The sequence below is a fragment of the Desmodus rotundus genome, chromosome 3 (genome assembly GCF_022682495.2).
Source record: "Desmodus rotundus isolate HL8 chromosome 3, HLdesRot8A.1, whole genome shotgun sequence".
NCBI lineage: Eukaryota > Metazoa > Chordata > Mammalia > Chiroptera > Phyllostomidae > Desmodus > Desmodus rotundus.
In genome coordinates, this window is record NC_071389.1 from 85448296 (window position 1) to 85465886 (window position 17591).

Genomic DNA, 17591 nt, shown 5'->3' on the forward strand with positions numbered 1-17591 from the left:
ACAGAGTAGTACAGACAAATATTGAAAAAAAAAAAAACAAAAGAACAGACGATGATGCATACTATGCAAATAATTTAAATCAGTTGATAGACTAAGTTATGATTTGGTCAGGGAGGGGTTAGGGCCAAAAATGCACAAGAGTGAGCTAACCTCAGGAAGAGGCGATAACAGCCATTCAGGAATAGGGTACAGCAAGTGCAAAGTATCCATGGTGGGATCCCGCCTGGCTGTGAAAGGAGTATCTAGTGGCCTAGAGCAAAGGTAGTTGAGAAGATAGATGTAGGTAACGATGTAGAAGTGAGAAGGGGCCAGCTCATGTAGAGCCTTACAAGTGGTGGTGAGGAGTTGAGATATTCTAGGTCTTGAGAAAGTCATAGAGGGATTTTAGCAGAGGAATGACATCATCTGATTTATTACTTAATCACTCTACTATGGAGAGGATGGTTTTGGAAGGCATGGTGGAAGCAGTACAAAAATAATAAAGTAATTCAGTTCATAGCTGATGTACATTAGAGATAGGATCATAGAGATACGTTCTGGAGGTAGAAGTGACAATTCAGTGGTAGGTTGAATGTGGGACATGAGGCAAAAGGAATTAAGAATAACTTTTAATAAAAGAAATATGAAATAATTATTTTAGAATTCAAAGAAAACAGATCTTTGTGTTTACAGTAAGGTTTCATTGTATGTAAATTTTATGAATTGTAGATTTTTCAGTAAATATATGTTGATTGCTTTCCATGGTCAGATCTAGTGTTGGTAGGATTGCATTGGTAAACACCACTCTGACAAAGAGCTTGTACTCTAGCAGGGTGAACATATTAAATAATTAGACAAATGATTTGTATTAGAATTGGGTCAGTAGTACAAAGGAGAAATGGGTGAAGAATGGGAAAAACTTACCTGAGCAAGTGATAGTAAGCTAATACTGGAAGGATAAGTAGGATTTAGCCAGAGAAATGAGGACATTCCAGATTTATGTTTACACATGAGCATACAAAAATCCTTAGGGAAGAAGTTCAGGGGAAAGAAGAAACACAACTAGTGTGGCTGTTAAATGAATAATTCAATAATTAATGAGTGTGAACTGGTTTACCGTCCATCACTGGATGCTGTAAAGATAAACCAGTCGATTTTGCACCACCACCCGCCCCCCACACCCCTCATGACTTTACACAGTTTCTGGAGACATTTTTGTTAGTCACAGCTAAGAATGGGGCTACACTAGTGGCATCTGGTAGGTATAAGTGGAGGCCAGAGATACTGCTTAAAAATCCTACAAGGCACAAAACAATCTCCCACAACAAAGAATTGTCCAGCTGAGGTTGAGAAGTCCCAGTGTTACTGAAGGTATAACTTTAACATGCCACTCTCGATTATTTGCAAATGAAGGATCAATTTATGGGTTATGTTTATGAAATCCTAGTAAATAGTGGGTATTTAATGATTATTCCATGGAGATTTGAAGCCCTGTAAACCATAGGTAATTAATAAGTCAAGATTGATAATCTGAATTTACTTAAACTCACATCTTAGTTTTTAAGCTGGTAGTGCATATTAACAATTATTTTATATGATTTCTGTCCTTGTTCTCTACATAAGATGTTAAAAGTGGTAGTATCTCTGTTCAATCTGACTACCAGACATGTTTTGTTAGGTACGCGCAATGTTTTGTTAAAATTGAATATGCCAGTTAAGTGGGAGATTTTACACAAAAATCCATATTCCTGGCTTCTCTTGAAAAACTAAGAAGATACGGTAACACTGGGTCTGAATTCTTACCTGGCAAAAACACCCTATTGTATTTTCTCTGCTTTGGGCCTGTTGTTTGGGTTTGACAGTCCCTTCATCTGTTTAGTTATACCCAGCCTACTTTCTCATTTGTGGTGCTTGTATTCACCACTTCATCCCTTCGTGAGCAAAGGTGATTTGAAGTTCTTTGTGTAACAGGAATTTTGAATACAGCTTCATATGTTGCAAAGTGGTATTAAGTTCAAAGTAAAGCTGCTTCAGACTTACTTTCAAGTTTTGTCAGAAAGGTTTATTCTCTATTTTATTTTTTTTACCCACTCTTAAAGCAGTTCTGTAAGTAGTTTTCCTACTCAGGTATAGAGTACTGATCAAAGCTAGTTCATTCAACAGAGAAGATAGCAATATAAATTCTAACTTAAGGCAGAGGTGCATTTCACACCCGATGTACTACTTTAGTAGGACGTAGAGAATAAGCAAACAACTGGAACAGAACTCTGAATAAACAGGAAAACTTCTTGGTAAGATTGACTTATTGGCAGATACGTAGTAAGGGAACCTTTTAGGCATAATTTATAATATTGTAAATAAATATAATCAATTGGACTTACATATGTGTTATATTGAAAAATAAGTACATATTTAAGTCCAATTAGAGTATGTGTAAACACGCTAAAACATTGTTATTTCTAGTGAAAACATTAACTGGAAGATAAGGAAAGAAGAAGATGACTTTCTGTGTGAAGACTTTCAAAATAATGTGAATAAAAAGATGGATGAAGGTGAGATAGAAGATGAAGAGGAAGAGGAAGATTATGATGACGACAATGATTGGGACTGGGATGATGGCATTGGAAAACTCACCAAGGGTTGTGTCTCAAATGGAGGGAGTAACCCACAGGTATTATAACTGAGTCTATACATTTTTATGTTGTTTGCTTTTATCTTCTTTATTTTAATTTTGGGGAGTCTACAGTTCTTTTTTATTGAATTTATTGTGGTGTCATTGGTTAATAAAGTTACATAGATTTCTTTTTAATTACATTTTATTGATTAGGCTATTACAGTTGTCCCAGTGTTTCCCCCTTTGCCCCTTCCACCTAGCACCTGCCTCCACCACAGGCAATCCCCCCACCATTGTTCATGTCCGTGGAAAGTTATATAGGCTTCAGGTGTAGAGTTCTGTAATACACCATCTGTATATTGTATTGTGTGTTCATCACCCCAAGTCACATCTCCGTACATCACCACTTACCTCCCCTTTGCCCTCTTTTACCTCCTGCCTCCCCTCTTTTCCTCTGCCAATCACCATAGTGCTGTCTGTGTCTATAACTTTTTTTTCTTCACTTAATTCCTTCACCTTTTTCACCCAGCCCTGTAGCGCCACTTCTGTCTGACAGCTATCAGTCTGTTCTCTATATTTTTTAGTCTGTTTCTATTTTGTTTGTTGGTTTATTTTGTTTACTGGATTCTGCATATGAGTGAAATCAAATGGTGCTTGTCTTTCTCTGACTGACTTATTTCACTTAGCATAATACTCTCCAGGTCCATCCATACAGTCACAAAAGGTAAGATTTCCTTCTTTTTTACTGCTGAATAGTATTCACTTGTGCTTTTTTAACCATTCATCTACTGATGGACACTTGGGTTGCTTCCAAATCTTGGCTATTGTAAGTAACGTTGCAGTGAACATAGGTATACGTATGTACTTTCAAATTAGTATCGCAGGTTTCTTTGGATATAGTCCCAGCAGTAGAATCACTGGGTCATAAGGCAGTTCCATTTTTACTTTTTTGAGGAAACGCCATACTGTTTTCCACAGTGGCTGCACCAGTCTGCATTCCTACCAACAGTGCATGAGGATTCCCTTTTCTCCACATCCTCGCCAGCATTTATGGTTTGTTGATTTATTGATCATAACCATTCTGACAGGTGTGGAGTGATATCTTATTGTGGTTTTAATTTGCATCTCTCTGATGATGAGTGACATTGAGCATCCTTTCATATGTCTATTGGCATCTGTATGTCCTCTTTGGAGAAGTGTCTGTTCAGGTTCTTGGCCCATTTTTAACTGGATTGTTTGTTTTTTGGTGTTGAATTTTATAAGTTGTTTATAAATTTTGGATATTAGCCCCTTATAGATGATTTTCTTTGCTGTGCAAAAACTTTTTAGTGTAGTGTATTCCTATTTGTTTATTTTTTCTTTTGTTTCCCTTGCCCAAGGAGATATATTAGAAAAAGTATTGTTGCTAAGAGAAATGTGAGAGACTTTGCTGCCTATGTTTTCTTTTAAGACTAATGATTTCAAGTCTTATATTTAAGTCTATCCATTCTTGTGTGTGATGTAAGAAGGTGGTCTAGTTTCATTTTTTTGCACATATTGGTCTAATTTTTACAACACCATTTATTGAATAGACTGTCTTTACCCCATTGTATGTTCTTGTGTACTTTGTCGAATGTTAATTGACCATAAAGGTATGGGTTGATTTTGGGCTCTCTATTCCAGGGGTCCCCAACCCCTGGGCCACAGTGGTCCCTGGCCTGTTAGGAACCAGGCTGCACAGCAGGATGTGAGCAGCAGGCGAGTGGGTGAAATTTCACTGGCATTACTGCCTGAGCTCTACCTCCTTGCCCCTCTCCCCCCAAGTCTGTGGAAGAATTGAAAATTGTCTTCCATGAAACCAGTCCCTGGTGCCAGAAAGGTTGGGAACCACTGCTGTATTCTGTTCCATTGATCTATAGGTCTGTTTTTAGGTCAGTAGCATGCTGTTTTGATTACTATGGCCTTGTATAGTATGATAACAGTGTGATCCCTCCAACTTTATTCTTCTTTCTCAAGATTGCTATGGCTCTTCAGGCACTTCTGTGGTTTCATATAAATTTTTGGAATATTTGTTGTAGTTCTGTGAAGTATGCTGTTGGTATCTTCATAGGAATTTTATTGAATCTGTAGATTGCTTTGGGTAGTATGGGCATTTTAATTATGTTAATTCTTCATATGCGTGAACAGAGTATATGGTTTCACTTATTTACCTTCTTCAATTTCTTTCTTCAGTGTCTTATTATAATTTTCCAAGTATAGGCATTTTACTTCCCTGGTTAAATCGATTCCAGGGTATTTTATTTGATTTTTTTTGATGCAAGTGTAAATGAGATTGTTTTCTTAGTTTCCTTTTCTGATAGTTCATTATTGGTGTATGAAAATGCAACTAATTTCTGGATATTTATTTTGTATGCTGTTACTTTACTGAATTCATTTCTCAGTTCTAGTAGTATTTTGGTGGAATCCCTAGGGTTCTGTGCATACATTATCGTATCATCTGCAAATAATGACAGTTTCCTTTCCAATTTGGATGCCTTTTGTTTCTTTTTCTTGTCTGATTGCCGTGGCTAAGACTTCCAGTACTATGTTGAATAAGGGTGGTGAAAGCGGACATTCCTGTCTTGATCCCAACTGAGCTACTCAGCCAGGGCTGATTTCAATCTTCTTATACTTATTGAGACTTGTTTTATGTTCTAACATAGTCTATCCTAGAAAATGTTCCATGTACACTTAAAAAGGATGTATATTCTACTGCTTTGGGGGTAAAATGCTTTGAATATATCAATTAAATCAGTCTGATTTTGTGTGTCATTTAAGACTGCTGTTTTCCTTGCTGATTTTTTGTCTGGAAGATCTGTCCATTGATGTCAGTGGGGTGGTAAAATCCTGTACTATGTCTACATTACTGTTGATTTCTCCACTTATGTCTATCAATAATTGATTTATATATTTAGGTGCTTCTTTGTTGAGTGCGTAAATGTTAACAAAGGTTATATTCTCTTGTTCCTTTTATCATTATGTAGCGTTCTTCTTTGTCTCTTACTATATAGCCTTTGCTTTTAAGTTTATTTTGTCACAAATAAGTATTGCTACCCCCAGCCTTTTTTATTTGCATTTGTATGATATATCTCTTTTTATTTCTTTATTTTTGGTCTGTGTGTATCTTTCATATGAAGGTGGGTCTCTTGTAGACATTATGTATGTAGGTCTTGTTTTCTTATTGATTCAGCTACCCTGTGTCTTGATTGGAGCAGTTAAGCCATTTACATTTAAAGTGATTATTGATAGGTACATATTTATTGCCATTTTATTAATTTAACTATGTTCCTCTTTTTTTTTTTTTCTTAACCCTGAAGAGGTCATAGTCAAAAAAGTTACAGTGTAGGTTGAGTGTATCTGAGAGATAAATTCATTACTAGTATATGCTGAAATGTGAAAAAAAATTTAAAAACTGCAAATTTGCATTTCTTATATTAATTATTTATAATAAAATACATGGAAGTTGATAAAAAATATTCTGTGGCTGTTTTCTATGTTGAGTTCTATTGGATTTTTGCTCCATTTTGATTTTTTATCTTTTCTAAAAAACATTTCTCATGTCTAATTCATCTTCACTAGAAATATGTTGCTTGGTATCTGAATCTTCTGAATGGACTTCCATATAATCTTCATCTTCTAAATCACTTTCATTTTCACATTTGACTCTATCATTATCATCTTCGGACTTGAGTAGCATTTGCTGAAGTTCTTCAGCATCTGTTAGATTATTTCATTGTTATATTTTTCCAGTTTTTTTCAATGGTAAGTGAAAAGAACCCCACAACAGACTGACTTTGAAATTTGCGGAAAAATACACCTATATGAACACTGACTTCGGAGTTTGTGGTATCTCTCAACTACAATTTACTATCAGATATTACACACCCTTAAGAAACCTGTTATAACCAACTGACAGCTTTAACATTATGGCTTAACATTAGTCATGTACAAACGAGCAGCTAGTCATGGCCTTATACCTATGCACCTGATGTTTGTAACAGTTTTTAAGAAAAGAGTTCATTTGTATCTCTCAGATTAGCTGCAACCTCCACAGGGTTAAAGAAGACCTTTTAATACTGGTTGGTGGTAATGAACTCCTTTAGTTTTGTTTTTTTTTTTTGTTTTTTTGTTTTTTTTTTTTTTTTTTGCTGGGAAGCTCTTTATTTCTCCTTCAATTGTAAGTGATAGTCTTGCTAGGTAAAGTAGTCTTGGTTGTAGGTCCTTGCTTTTCTATTGAGAAGCCAGCTGACAGTCTTATGGAAACTTTCCTGTGGCAATTAACTGCTTTTCTCTTGCTGCTTTTAAGATTCTCTCCTTATCTTTAACCTTTTCCATTTTAATTATGTGTGTCTTGGTGTGGGACTCTCTGGGTTCATCTTGTTTTGACCCAGTGCTTCCTGTACCATGTGTCTTTCCTTCACCAGATTAGGGAAGTTTTCCGTTATTCTTTCTTTAAATAGATTCTCAATCCCTTTCTCTTTCTCTTCTCCTTCTGGTACCTCTATGATGTGGATGTTATTACACTTCATGTTGTCTCAAAGGTCACTTAAACTATACTTATTTTTAAAAAATTTTTTTTTCTTGCTGCTCTGATTGGGTGTTTTCTGTTACCTTGTCTTCCAAATCACTGATTTAATCCTCTGCTTCATTTAACCTGTTGTTGATTCCTTTATCTAGTGTATTCCTCATTTCAGATACTGTATTCATTTCTGACTGATTGATTCCTTTTTATGGTTTCTGTGTCCTTTTTCATGACTTTGTAGTGCTCACTAAGTTCCTTGAACATCCTTATAACCATAACTTTGAATTCTGTATCTGATAAATTGCTTGCCTCCATTTCATTTAGCTCTTTTTTTCTGGAGATTTCTCCTGTTCTTTCATTTGGGGCTTGTTTCATTGTCTCCCCATGTTGGCTGCCTCTTGTATTTGTTTCCATGTATTAGGTGGATCTGCTATGACTCCCAGTCTTGGTAGTGTGACCTTATGTAGTAGGTTTTCTGTGGGACCCAGTGGTAGTCTCCTTGACCACCTGAATTGGGTGCTCCTGGAATGTCTCTTGTTTGTGTTTTGTGGGTCCTCCTGTTGTAATTGAGTCTTGATTGCTATTGACCCATTTGTGTGTGGGGTCTACCCGAAGGCTGACTGACTGTGAGGATTAACTTTAACCATAATATATGAGCTGCTGTGCAGATACTGACCACACACAGCAGAATTTGCCTCAGTAGGGTCTGGTGCCTACCAAGATATCCCTTTGGATATTCTGCTTGTGAAGCTAATTGTATCTTGCTCTGATGTTGGCTGAAGTTGACCACTTGGGTGTATTGTTTCTGGGGCCTCTTGGGAGGGACTCTGGTTCAGCACAATGTCAGATGCTGCCTGTGACTGACCCTGGGCAAAGCGTTTGGAGCTAGAAGATGATCTACAGTTTGTGATTTCCTCTGCTGGGCCTGAGTGTCGTTGGGAAGGACCATGCTGTGCACCAAGACTGACTTTTACCAGCACTGGGCCCAGGGACAGTTTCCCAAAAGTTGCAAGGCATCCTGAAATTTACTTCCACCTGTTTCTGCCTGCTGGCTGACTCTTAGGCTCAGTCACTGAAAGAGCCTCTGGCATAATGTAGGTTCTCAGTGAGTCATTGGGTAGGGGCGAGTAGTATTCAATATATTGATACAAGTTCAAACTCAATGCCAGTGCTGGGTCTGAGGCCATTCAGGAAATAACCTGGGGTAAACCAAGTCTAGGTGCCACTTGCTGGTTGCTCACACACCTTCATGGTAGGGCAGGGTCTCAGAGTCGTCAGGGTAAGGCCAGCAGAGTTTTATCAGACCAAGATTTATCTATGTGAAGGGAGGGCTTTGCACTGACTGGTTGGTCAGTGAGGGGAAAAGTGGCCCTTGCCCTAGAGCCACACAGCTCAATCTTACACAGATTCAACCAGGAGTCTGATTTCAGCAGGGTGGAGCTGCTGGGATCCCGGAGAGTGTGACTAGCAGGTCTTTCATGAGGGGGAGGTGCCAGTCAGTTCACCAAAAAGTCAAGGGGGGGCCGAGAGAACCAAGATGGCGGCATAGGTAGACACACTGCACCTCCTCGCACAACCAGAACTGACAGAAAATGGAACGGCAAGGAAGTCCGACACCAAGGAGATAAAAAAGAAACATTCATCCAGACCGGTAGGAGGGTCAGAGACGGGCAGCCGGTGCGGAGAGGACTCGAGTTGAGTTGCCGTCGTGGGACCGAGACTGAGACTGAGACTGACGGAGTGTGGGATGAATGGGGCAGGCAGTCTGACCGCTAGCAGACCCTGTGGCCCTACATTTGCTCACAGATACACCGAGAGGGCCGGACTCAGAGTGGCAGAGAATGGGGCAGGCAGAGCGGCGGGTAGCACGCCGCAGCCCCACACTTGCGCATAGATAAGCCGGGACAAACGGTGGGGGAACGAAGCAGACCGCATAACCCAGGGCTCCAGCGCAGGGAAATACAGCCTCAAACCTCTAATGGAAAATACCCGTGGGGGTTGGGGCAGCAGCAGGAGAGACTCCCAGCCTCACAAGAGAGACTCCCAGCCTCACAGGAGAGGTCGTTGGAGAGACCCACAGGGGCCTACAGCGTGCACAAGCCCACCCACTCGGGAACCAGCACCAGAGGGGCCCAATTTGATTGTGGGTAGCAGAGGGAGTGACTGAAACCCGGTGAAGAGTAGAGCAAGTGCCATTGCTCCCTCTCGGCCCCTCCCCCACGTACAGAGTCACAGCGCAGCAACCAGTGTTACCCTGCCCCCGGGAACACCTAACGCTCCGCCCCTTTAAGTAACAGACTGCCAAGACCAAAAAAAAAAAAAAGGCCCAAATGACAGAACACTTCAAAGCTCCAGAAATAATTCAACTAAGCAGCGAACAGATAGCCAGCCTATCAGATGCACAGTTCAAAACACTGGTAATTAGGATGCTCACAGAATTGGTAAAATTTGGTCGAAAACTAGATGAAAAAATGAAGGTTATGCTAAGAGAGACAAAGGAAAATGTACAGGGAACCAATAGTGATGTGAAGGAAACTGGGTCTCAAATCAACGGTGTGGACAGAAAGGAAGAAAGAAACATCCAACCAGAAAAGAATGAAGAACCAAGAATTCGGAAAAATGAGGAGAGGCTTAGGAACCTCCAGGACATCTTGAAACGTTCCAACATCCGAATTATAGGGGTGCCAGAAGGAGAAGAGGAAGAACAAAAAATTGAAAACTTATTTGAACAAATAATGAAGGAGAACTTCCCCAGTCTGGCAAAGGAAATAGACTTCCAGGAAGTCCAGGAAGCTCAGAGAGTCCCAAAGAAGCTGGACCCAAGGAGGAACACACCAAGGCACATCATAATTACATTACCTAAGATGAAACAGAAAGAGAGAACCTTAGAAGCAGCAAGAGAAAAGGAGACAGTTACCTACAAAGGAGTTCCCATAAGACTGTCAGCTGATTTCTCCAAAGAGACCTTACAGGCAAGAAGGGACTGGCAAAAAGTATTCCAAGTCGTGAAAGGCAAGGACCTACATCCAAGATTACTGTATCCAGCAAAGCTATCATTTAGAATGGAAGGGCAGATAAAGTGCTTCTCAGATAAGGTCAAGTTAAAGGAGTTCATCATCACCAAGCCCTTATTATATGAAATGTTAAAGGGATTTATCTAAGAAAAAGAAGATCAAAAACATGAACAGTAACATTGACAGCAAACTCACAGTTATTAACAACCACACCTAAAACAAAAACAAAAGCAAACTAAGCAAACAACTAGAACAGGAACAGAACCACAGAAATGGAGATCACATGGAGGGTTATCAGTAGGGGAGTGGGAGGGGGAGAGAGGGGAAAGGTAAAGAGAGTAAATAGGATAAATGATAGGTGGAAAATAGACAGGGGAAGGGTAAGAATAGTATAGGAAATGTAGAAACCAGAGAACTTATAAGTATGACCCATGGACATGAACTGTAGGGGGGGAATGTGGGAGGGAGGGGGTGAGCAGGATGGAGTGGAGTGAAGGGCGGGAAATGGGACAACTGTAATAGCATAATAAATATATTAAAAAAAAAAAAAGTCAAGGGGAATGGCCTTCGTCTCAAAGCTACACAACTCAGTCATTGACACACCCTGAGTCTGTCCAGACCTCTACACCCGGGCCCTGGTAGCTGACTCCTCAGCAGGACACAACCTCTGCAGGGTAGGATAAGAGGGAATCCAGAGTATGAGGCTATTGCATTCCCCCAGACTGATACCATATGGATGGAAGTCCAAGAAAAACAGTGTCTGCAGTGTGGGGAATGTACTCAGCACAGGGATCCTGGCGGCTGTCCCTTCAGCTCTGTCCCCGGAGCCATAAACCCAGTTTCTTCTCACACGACTCGAATCCACTCCACCCTCCCTTTACAGGAGCCTAGGATGAGTAAACAAGATTTTGTGTGTTGGCCCTTTAAGAAGCCACCTGTGTCTCTAGCAGACCTCTGCCTTTCCACGGCAGACAGAATTTTTGCTGATTTTCACAGCCAGATTTAATATGCGTATGTCTTTCTGGCTCTGGTACTCTGGACTGGGGAGCCCAGCTTGGAGTTGAGACCCCACGCCTCTCAGGGAGAACCTTTTGCATGCAGCTGAGATGTCCATCCAGAATCTCAGCCACCACCTGTGGGAGCAGAGCCAGCCCTTTTTGTGTTCCTGCCCTTCCCATCAGTCTTGGTGTGGTGGCAGCTTCTGTAAATCCTTGGTTATAAGACTGCTCTTCAGCAGTTCTTCAGTTGGTTATTTAGGTTGCTTGCTCTATATTTTAGTTGTTATTCCAGTTTTGTCCTGGTAGGGGGTGAGTATAACATCCACTTAATCCTTGCCATCTTGAATGTCTCTATGTGTCTTTTAAAATATTTTATTTTATTCATTTTTAGAGAGAGGGTAAGGGGGGGAGAAAGAGAGGGAAACATTGATGTGTGAGAGAAACATCAATTGGTTGCCTCTCACACGCATTCCCGAAAAGGGACCAGGCTGCAACCCAGGCATGTGTCCTGACCAGGCATGGAACCAGCGACCTTGCTTTGTGGAACAGTGCTCAACTAACTGAGCCACACAGGTCAGGGCCCATCTTCTTTTTATAAAGGACTTTTTTTGGTTCTGGAATTGAGTAACTGAAAGATTTTCTTTAGGTTATATTGCTCTGTAGCCCCGCCTTTATTGATTTTTATTCATTCTTTCCATATTTCTGGTAATATCACAGGTATGGATTCCTTCCATAATCTGTAAGTTCAGAAAGAGTTGTGGAAGTTGTCATAAAATAATGAGCTTAAAAATCTCAAGAACGGACATGAAGAGTCAGTTTTCTACCAATGTAGAAAATGTTTAATTTCATTAGTAATTAAAGAAATGCAGATTAAATATGTAGAGATGCCTTATTTTTTTTAACCTATAAGGCTGACAGAGACACAATATATATAACTGATGGTCTAATAAATATATACAAGTATTTGGAGGATAAGCTGGTATTGATAAAAGCTTATAAAATAACTACTCAGCAATTCTTCTAGGAGTGTACCAAGATTTAGCTACAAAATGATCCTCCAGTATTGTTTCTAGTAGCGGAACCTTGAAAACAACCGTGCCCTGGCTAGGTGGCTCAGTCGGTTTGAGTGTTGGCCAGTATGCCAAAAAAGGTGTCCCTTAGGGTACACCTCTAAGTATTGATGCATTTGTATCCCAGTCAAGGCACATACCTAGGTTGTGGGTTTGATCCCTGGTTAGGGTGTGTGCAGGAGGCAACCAATTGATGTTTGTCTCTCACATCAACCTTTCTCTCCCTTTTTCTCTCTCTCTCTCTCTGTCTCTGCCTCTGTATCTCTGTATCTCCCTTCCTTCCTTTCTCTCTAAAATCAATTAAAACATATCCTTGGGTGAGGATTAAAAAAAGAAAGGGAAAAAAAATAAACCAACCTTGATTAAATTTGCTATGGGGCTGGTTCACAGAATGGGATATTATGCAGCCATAAAATGTTACAATGGAAGACTCTATTAATGATGTGGAAATATGTTCATGATCTACCATCTTCTACCATGTTCAAAACACAAGCTACCAAACCATGTAGAGCCTGCTTCTCAAACTGGAAGTACCAAGTGTCAGGAGTTTACAGAGCCATGGGATTAATATAGTGCATCTTACTGGAGCATAAAGGTACCTGAAAAGATAGGGAGGGGATAAAATAAAAAATATTTATTTGAAAATTAAAACAACTCTATTGTGGACTAGAATGCATGCATTTTTAAAATAACCAAAGAAATTTCACACTTGTAGTCTTGTTTTGGTAACTTCTTCATTGATTGATGCATGGGTGAGACATTTAGCAATTTCAACAGTGTAATTTATTTTAGTAAAGATAGGGAAATAACTATATGCACTTAAATGTTAACTATTGTCTTTGGGCACTTGGGATTATAGGTGATTAAAATTTTATCTGTGTTTTGTACTGTGAAATTTTATGATTTTAATTTAAAATTTATCTTAAAATTTATTCTTAATGGGAAAAATTTTAAGTTTTATGAAACAAGAAACAACTCAGCCTCCAAGTTCCAGGCTTCTATAACAGGGTTGAATCAGTAATTATTACAGGCCCTTTTTATGTATACTCTCTTCTCGTATTTATGTGTTCTGGATGTCACCTCCTCTTTTTCTCTTTTTGCCATTATTGAAGTTTGTACATCGCACCTAAGTGTTAAGCCTCATTCTCAGTCTTGTCTTTTCTTGAGATACTAGGCCCAGAGTGAAATTCTTAGAACCAGTTGGTTATTGGTCCTGGCTCGTTACTATTTATTTTGGGCCCAAATGAACATGTTCAAGTTCTAGATTTATAAGCCAAATTAGAAAAATGCATTATTTTTTTTTAAATAATGAGGAATATGTTGTAAAAAGGTTTTGACAAAGCCACTCAGATTATGCAAACCCATTGTTTTAGCCAGTAACTTTCACCTTGTATTTCAGATGCCTTTAAAAATTTTTTGAGCCAATTTGATTGATTTTTACCTTTCCTTAGGGTACACCTCTAAGTATTGATGCTTTAATAGTTACAATGAACCAAGGAAAAAAACATATGATGATAAACCTTAGGTTTGTATATATAACTAGTGCCTTAAATTCTGGGACTCATTTCTTCTAGGCAAATCGACAGCCTTCCAGCTGTAATTCAGCCAAAATGTCTACTCCAGCAGACAAGGTCTTACGAAAATATGAGAATAAAATTAATCTAGGTGAGTTTCTAAAATATATTTCCTCACTAGGCCATGAGGAAATTCTTCAGAAATACATGAAATGTTATAAAATTTTATTGGATCAAGAAATTAGTATATTCAGTGTTACTGACTGAATAATGCTTGGAGAAAATAAATGCTTAGTAATTTACAAACTTTGCTTTAAGGGAAAGACTTGAGCTTATGCTTTCTCAGTTCTGTTTTCGTGCCTGTTGTACAAATACAAAGTAACAGATACCTTCAAGTTATAATGTCTGTTTTGTATTAGGTTTTATAGTTGGATTATATAATGGTAGGATGTTGAAACTACTAGAACATTGAATATAATTAGATTTTGTTTACCAAGGACATTTTATGTAGGCATTAATCACTTAGTGAGCTGCTGAATGTAAGGAATCAGAGTGTTTTGAGCTACCACCTCTTGAAAAATGCATGGTCATCTTTCTCTTGTAGATACTGACTTTTTATTAACATAGCACAGCATCTCATAACCTGTCATTGCCTATCATGGACTATAATTTGAAATGAAACTTAAGTTTTTAGAATTAAACTTGGAATCCAGGCAGTTGAATTATCTATATTAGTTGTACAAAATATTAAGTGTCTGAAATTCAGCAGAGGCAGATACAGTATTTTTTAGGGGTTTCTGTATCTAGATTTCTATGGCTCACAAATTATAGCTGTAGTGACTAAAGTGACACTTGTTATTAAGGAAACACAACTTAGTGCTTACCTTTAAAAGCATGAAAAATGTTTTTCATTATTAAAATATATTCTATGTATAATAAAATATTCAGACAGTACAGAAGAGGGGAGAAGTATTCTATTCAGACAGACTATTAATGTCTTTCTGTTCTACATGTTTACATTGTGGATTTTTTTCTATTTTTAGATAAGCTAAATGTTACTGATTCTGTCATGAATAAAGTCACTGAAAAGTCTAGACAAAAGGAAGCAGACATGTAAGTAATATTTTAACTATTAAAAATATGGTGGATAGGGACTAATTCTAGACAAATTAAGTGGTGTATTGGTCATAATTCTTATAATTCTTTTGCCAAGGATTTTCTTTTTTTTTTGTTTTGGGTGGGGTTTTTTTTTGTATACTTAAACTTTTTTTTTTTTTTTTTTTGTATACTAAGTGAGGGTTTCTTAAGCCATTGTAAGTTGAAAACATTAAATGAGTCTTCTTTAGAAATATATGGTAAAACTGTACTATTATGAAACTTAAAAATGTGCTCTTAGGATAACAATGTTTGTAAATTTCTGTTTAAATGTTAAAAAGTTAAAATCTTAGCATAAAAATGCTCCCTTTTTAGGATTTATTAAAAGTTGTTTCCTTCCATTATTTTTTTAAAAATCAAGATAAGATTTAAAAGTGAATACTGTTATAACTGAAAACAGATTGCATTTATACTTCTGTTCTCAAAACCATTTGTGTAAGATCTGCCTAATTTCTATATGCTGTTAACTCTGAGGCATTAACAATATGTTATAGAGAATGACACTAAGATCATACAATTAGTAATGTCAGAACTGAACTTAAAAACCAATTTTCTTCTGACTAAAAACCAATTTTTTTCTGGTTTATTGGTATGCACAAGAGATAATAGCTTTTTGAGAAACACCATGGCCATTTGTTATCTCATTGATGTGTCTGAATCTTTGTGTTTGAATCTTTATTAGCTGAGGTTAATGTACCAATTGAGTCATTTAGTGTGTGAGCTGAAGCTAATCAGATTTTGCATTTTAATACAGAACTCAGTAACTATCTTCAAATGATGTCTTGACTTATGTCTGAAGAAAAGCACTCTAAAGAGAAAGCCTCATGAATTGACTTTAATTCTGTAGTAATAGAATCATTAAAGATTTGAAGGACAGTATAGACTTAATCTTTTCTTTTTTATAGCATAGTTCACATTACCTCACCTGTTCTTTTTATTTAATGCTTCTAAAATATGAATAGAATTTTTTTCATTGCAGATGTGCTCCTTTTGCCCTGGGGAACTGAATTCTTATTAAGGGGAAATGAAAGAAGTTTCACTGAATGATGAAACTACAAGATCCTGAAATCTGTTTTTAAAGAAACTACTTACTAAGGAATTTCATGGGATAATGTACCTGTAGAACCTTTTTATTTTGGCTTCTCTGGCTGAATTTTGAATGTCACCTTTACTATTTTGTTTTCGGTTAGGTATCGCATCAAAGATAAGGCAGACAGAGCAACTGTAGAACAGGTACAATGTAAATGTTACAAGTTCTTATTTAAAGTAGCATTTCTTTTCTCTTTGAATTGTAGCCTGCTTTTATCCTTCTTGCTTAATTCTAATGTTACCTAAAATTACTCTTGTATAAAATTATTCCTTATAGGTTTGAGTTTAGAGATCTACATTTTGCTTTATTTATAATAGAACTATTAGCAGACAAATTGGAGTGATGCCTCACTCTGTGGCCCTGTGAAGCCACCATGCAATGCTTTCATCTTCTAAGGGGAAACAGGATTGACTATATAACTAGATATCTTTTGTCTTAGACAAGGTCTGCAGGAATTTTGTGAACTTTCTCAGAAGATAGGTCAGGTATCTTCCCCAAAGTACATGGGTGGTAGTGTGTGAGAGCGACACACACACAAGTAATGCCTTAAAATTTTCAGTTAGAAATCCCTTACTTGGTTTAGAAATCACTGGGGTATGCTTGTTTGGTTCTTTCTATTCAAGAATGGGGAAAAGTTGGCCCTTAGTTTTCCCACATGTGGAGGGTTGAGGTCGGATTTTAGCATAGACCCAGATTTTTTATGTGAACAAAGTGATAAAAAGGGTCAGAACATTGCTACTGCAACCTATCACCCACTTTCCACCATACACATATGCACAAACACATTTTGGAATAGTGGCCTCTTTGGTTTAAGACATAAGCATCCCTTCTATTACTTACCTCAATCCCCAAAGGAGTAACACCCAACTTGTGCTCTGGAACCATTTGTGTAAGTGGAGAATTTCACATTTAGTCTGGCAGGAGCAGATCTGGGTCTGTGTCTTCATAGTCCTCTAATTTATTTATTTTGTGTGATTTGTGTGTGTGTGTGATTGAAAACAAAGTGCAGTCCAGCTCAAGAGATGAGGCAGCTTTAACTTTCAAAGACTTTAAAATGACTCAGGCAGAAAACCCCTTCTTTTTCTCTTATGAAATTAATTTTGAATGACAGTATGTATTTTGAGTCTTATGGTGTCTTTATAAAACATATATTTGTAAGTTTATTATCTTATATTTCTCTTTCCCTATTTTATTTTTAAACTGTTTTCATATGTCCTTTATATTTCCCTAACTTGGCTACCTACTAGTTTTGCAGAAGCCCAGGTCTCTATCTAGATTTCTATGCTCAACCAGCTTACACTCCTGCTGTTTACCTGTGCAGTAGAGAAGGAATATTAGTTATTACCTGTTCACTCACTTTCCTTTCATTATTTTCCAGTTGCCACTGTTTGTAGTTTGGGTTTTAGTCCTGGAGTCTTTTAAGGTTACTTTGTTTGTACAAGCCTTAGGTTTCTGGCATGACCACAGCCATCTCATTGAAGGACAGACCGTAGAGTAGTGATTTTCAATCTTTTTTTCATCTCGTGGCACACTTAAACTAGTAACTAAAATTCTACAGAATACCAAAACATATGCAGGGGTGGGCAAAAGTACCTTTACAGTTGTTTGTATGGAAAA

At 37.9% G+C, this 17591-nt stretch overlaps 1 protein-coding gene across 1 annotated transcript in view; it reads left to right on the forward strand.

Moving 5' to 3' along the window:
• Positions 1-17591, forward strand: part of RIOK1 (RIO kinase 1) — a 34227-nt gene that overhangs the window by 720 nt on the left and 15916 nt on the right. Inside the window, exons 2-5 of the mRNA XM_024552293.3 lie at positions 2443-2650; positions 13790-13880; positions 14773-14842; positions 16075-16117. Of these exons, the coding sequence (XP_024408061.1) occupies positions 2443-2650; positions 13790-13880; positions 14773-14842; positions 16075-16117 (412 nt within the window). The remainder of the gene's footprint in view (positions 1-2442; positions 2651-13789; positions 13881-14772; positions 14843-16074; positions 16118-17591) is intronic.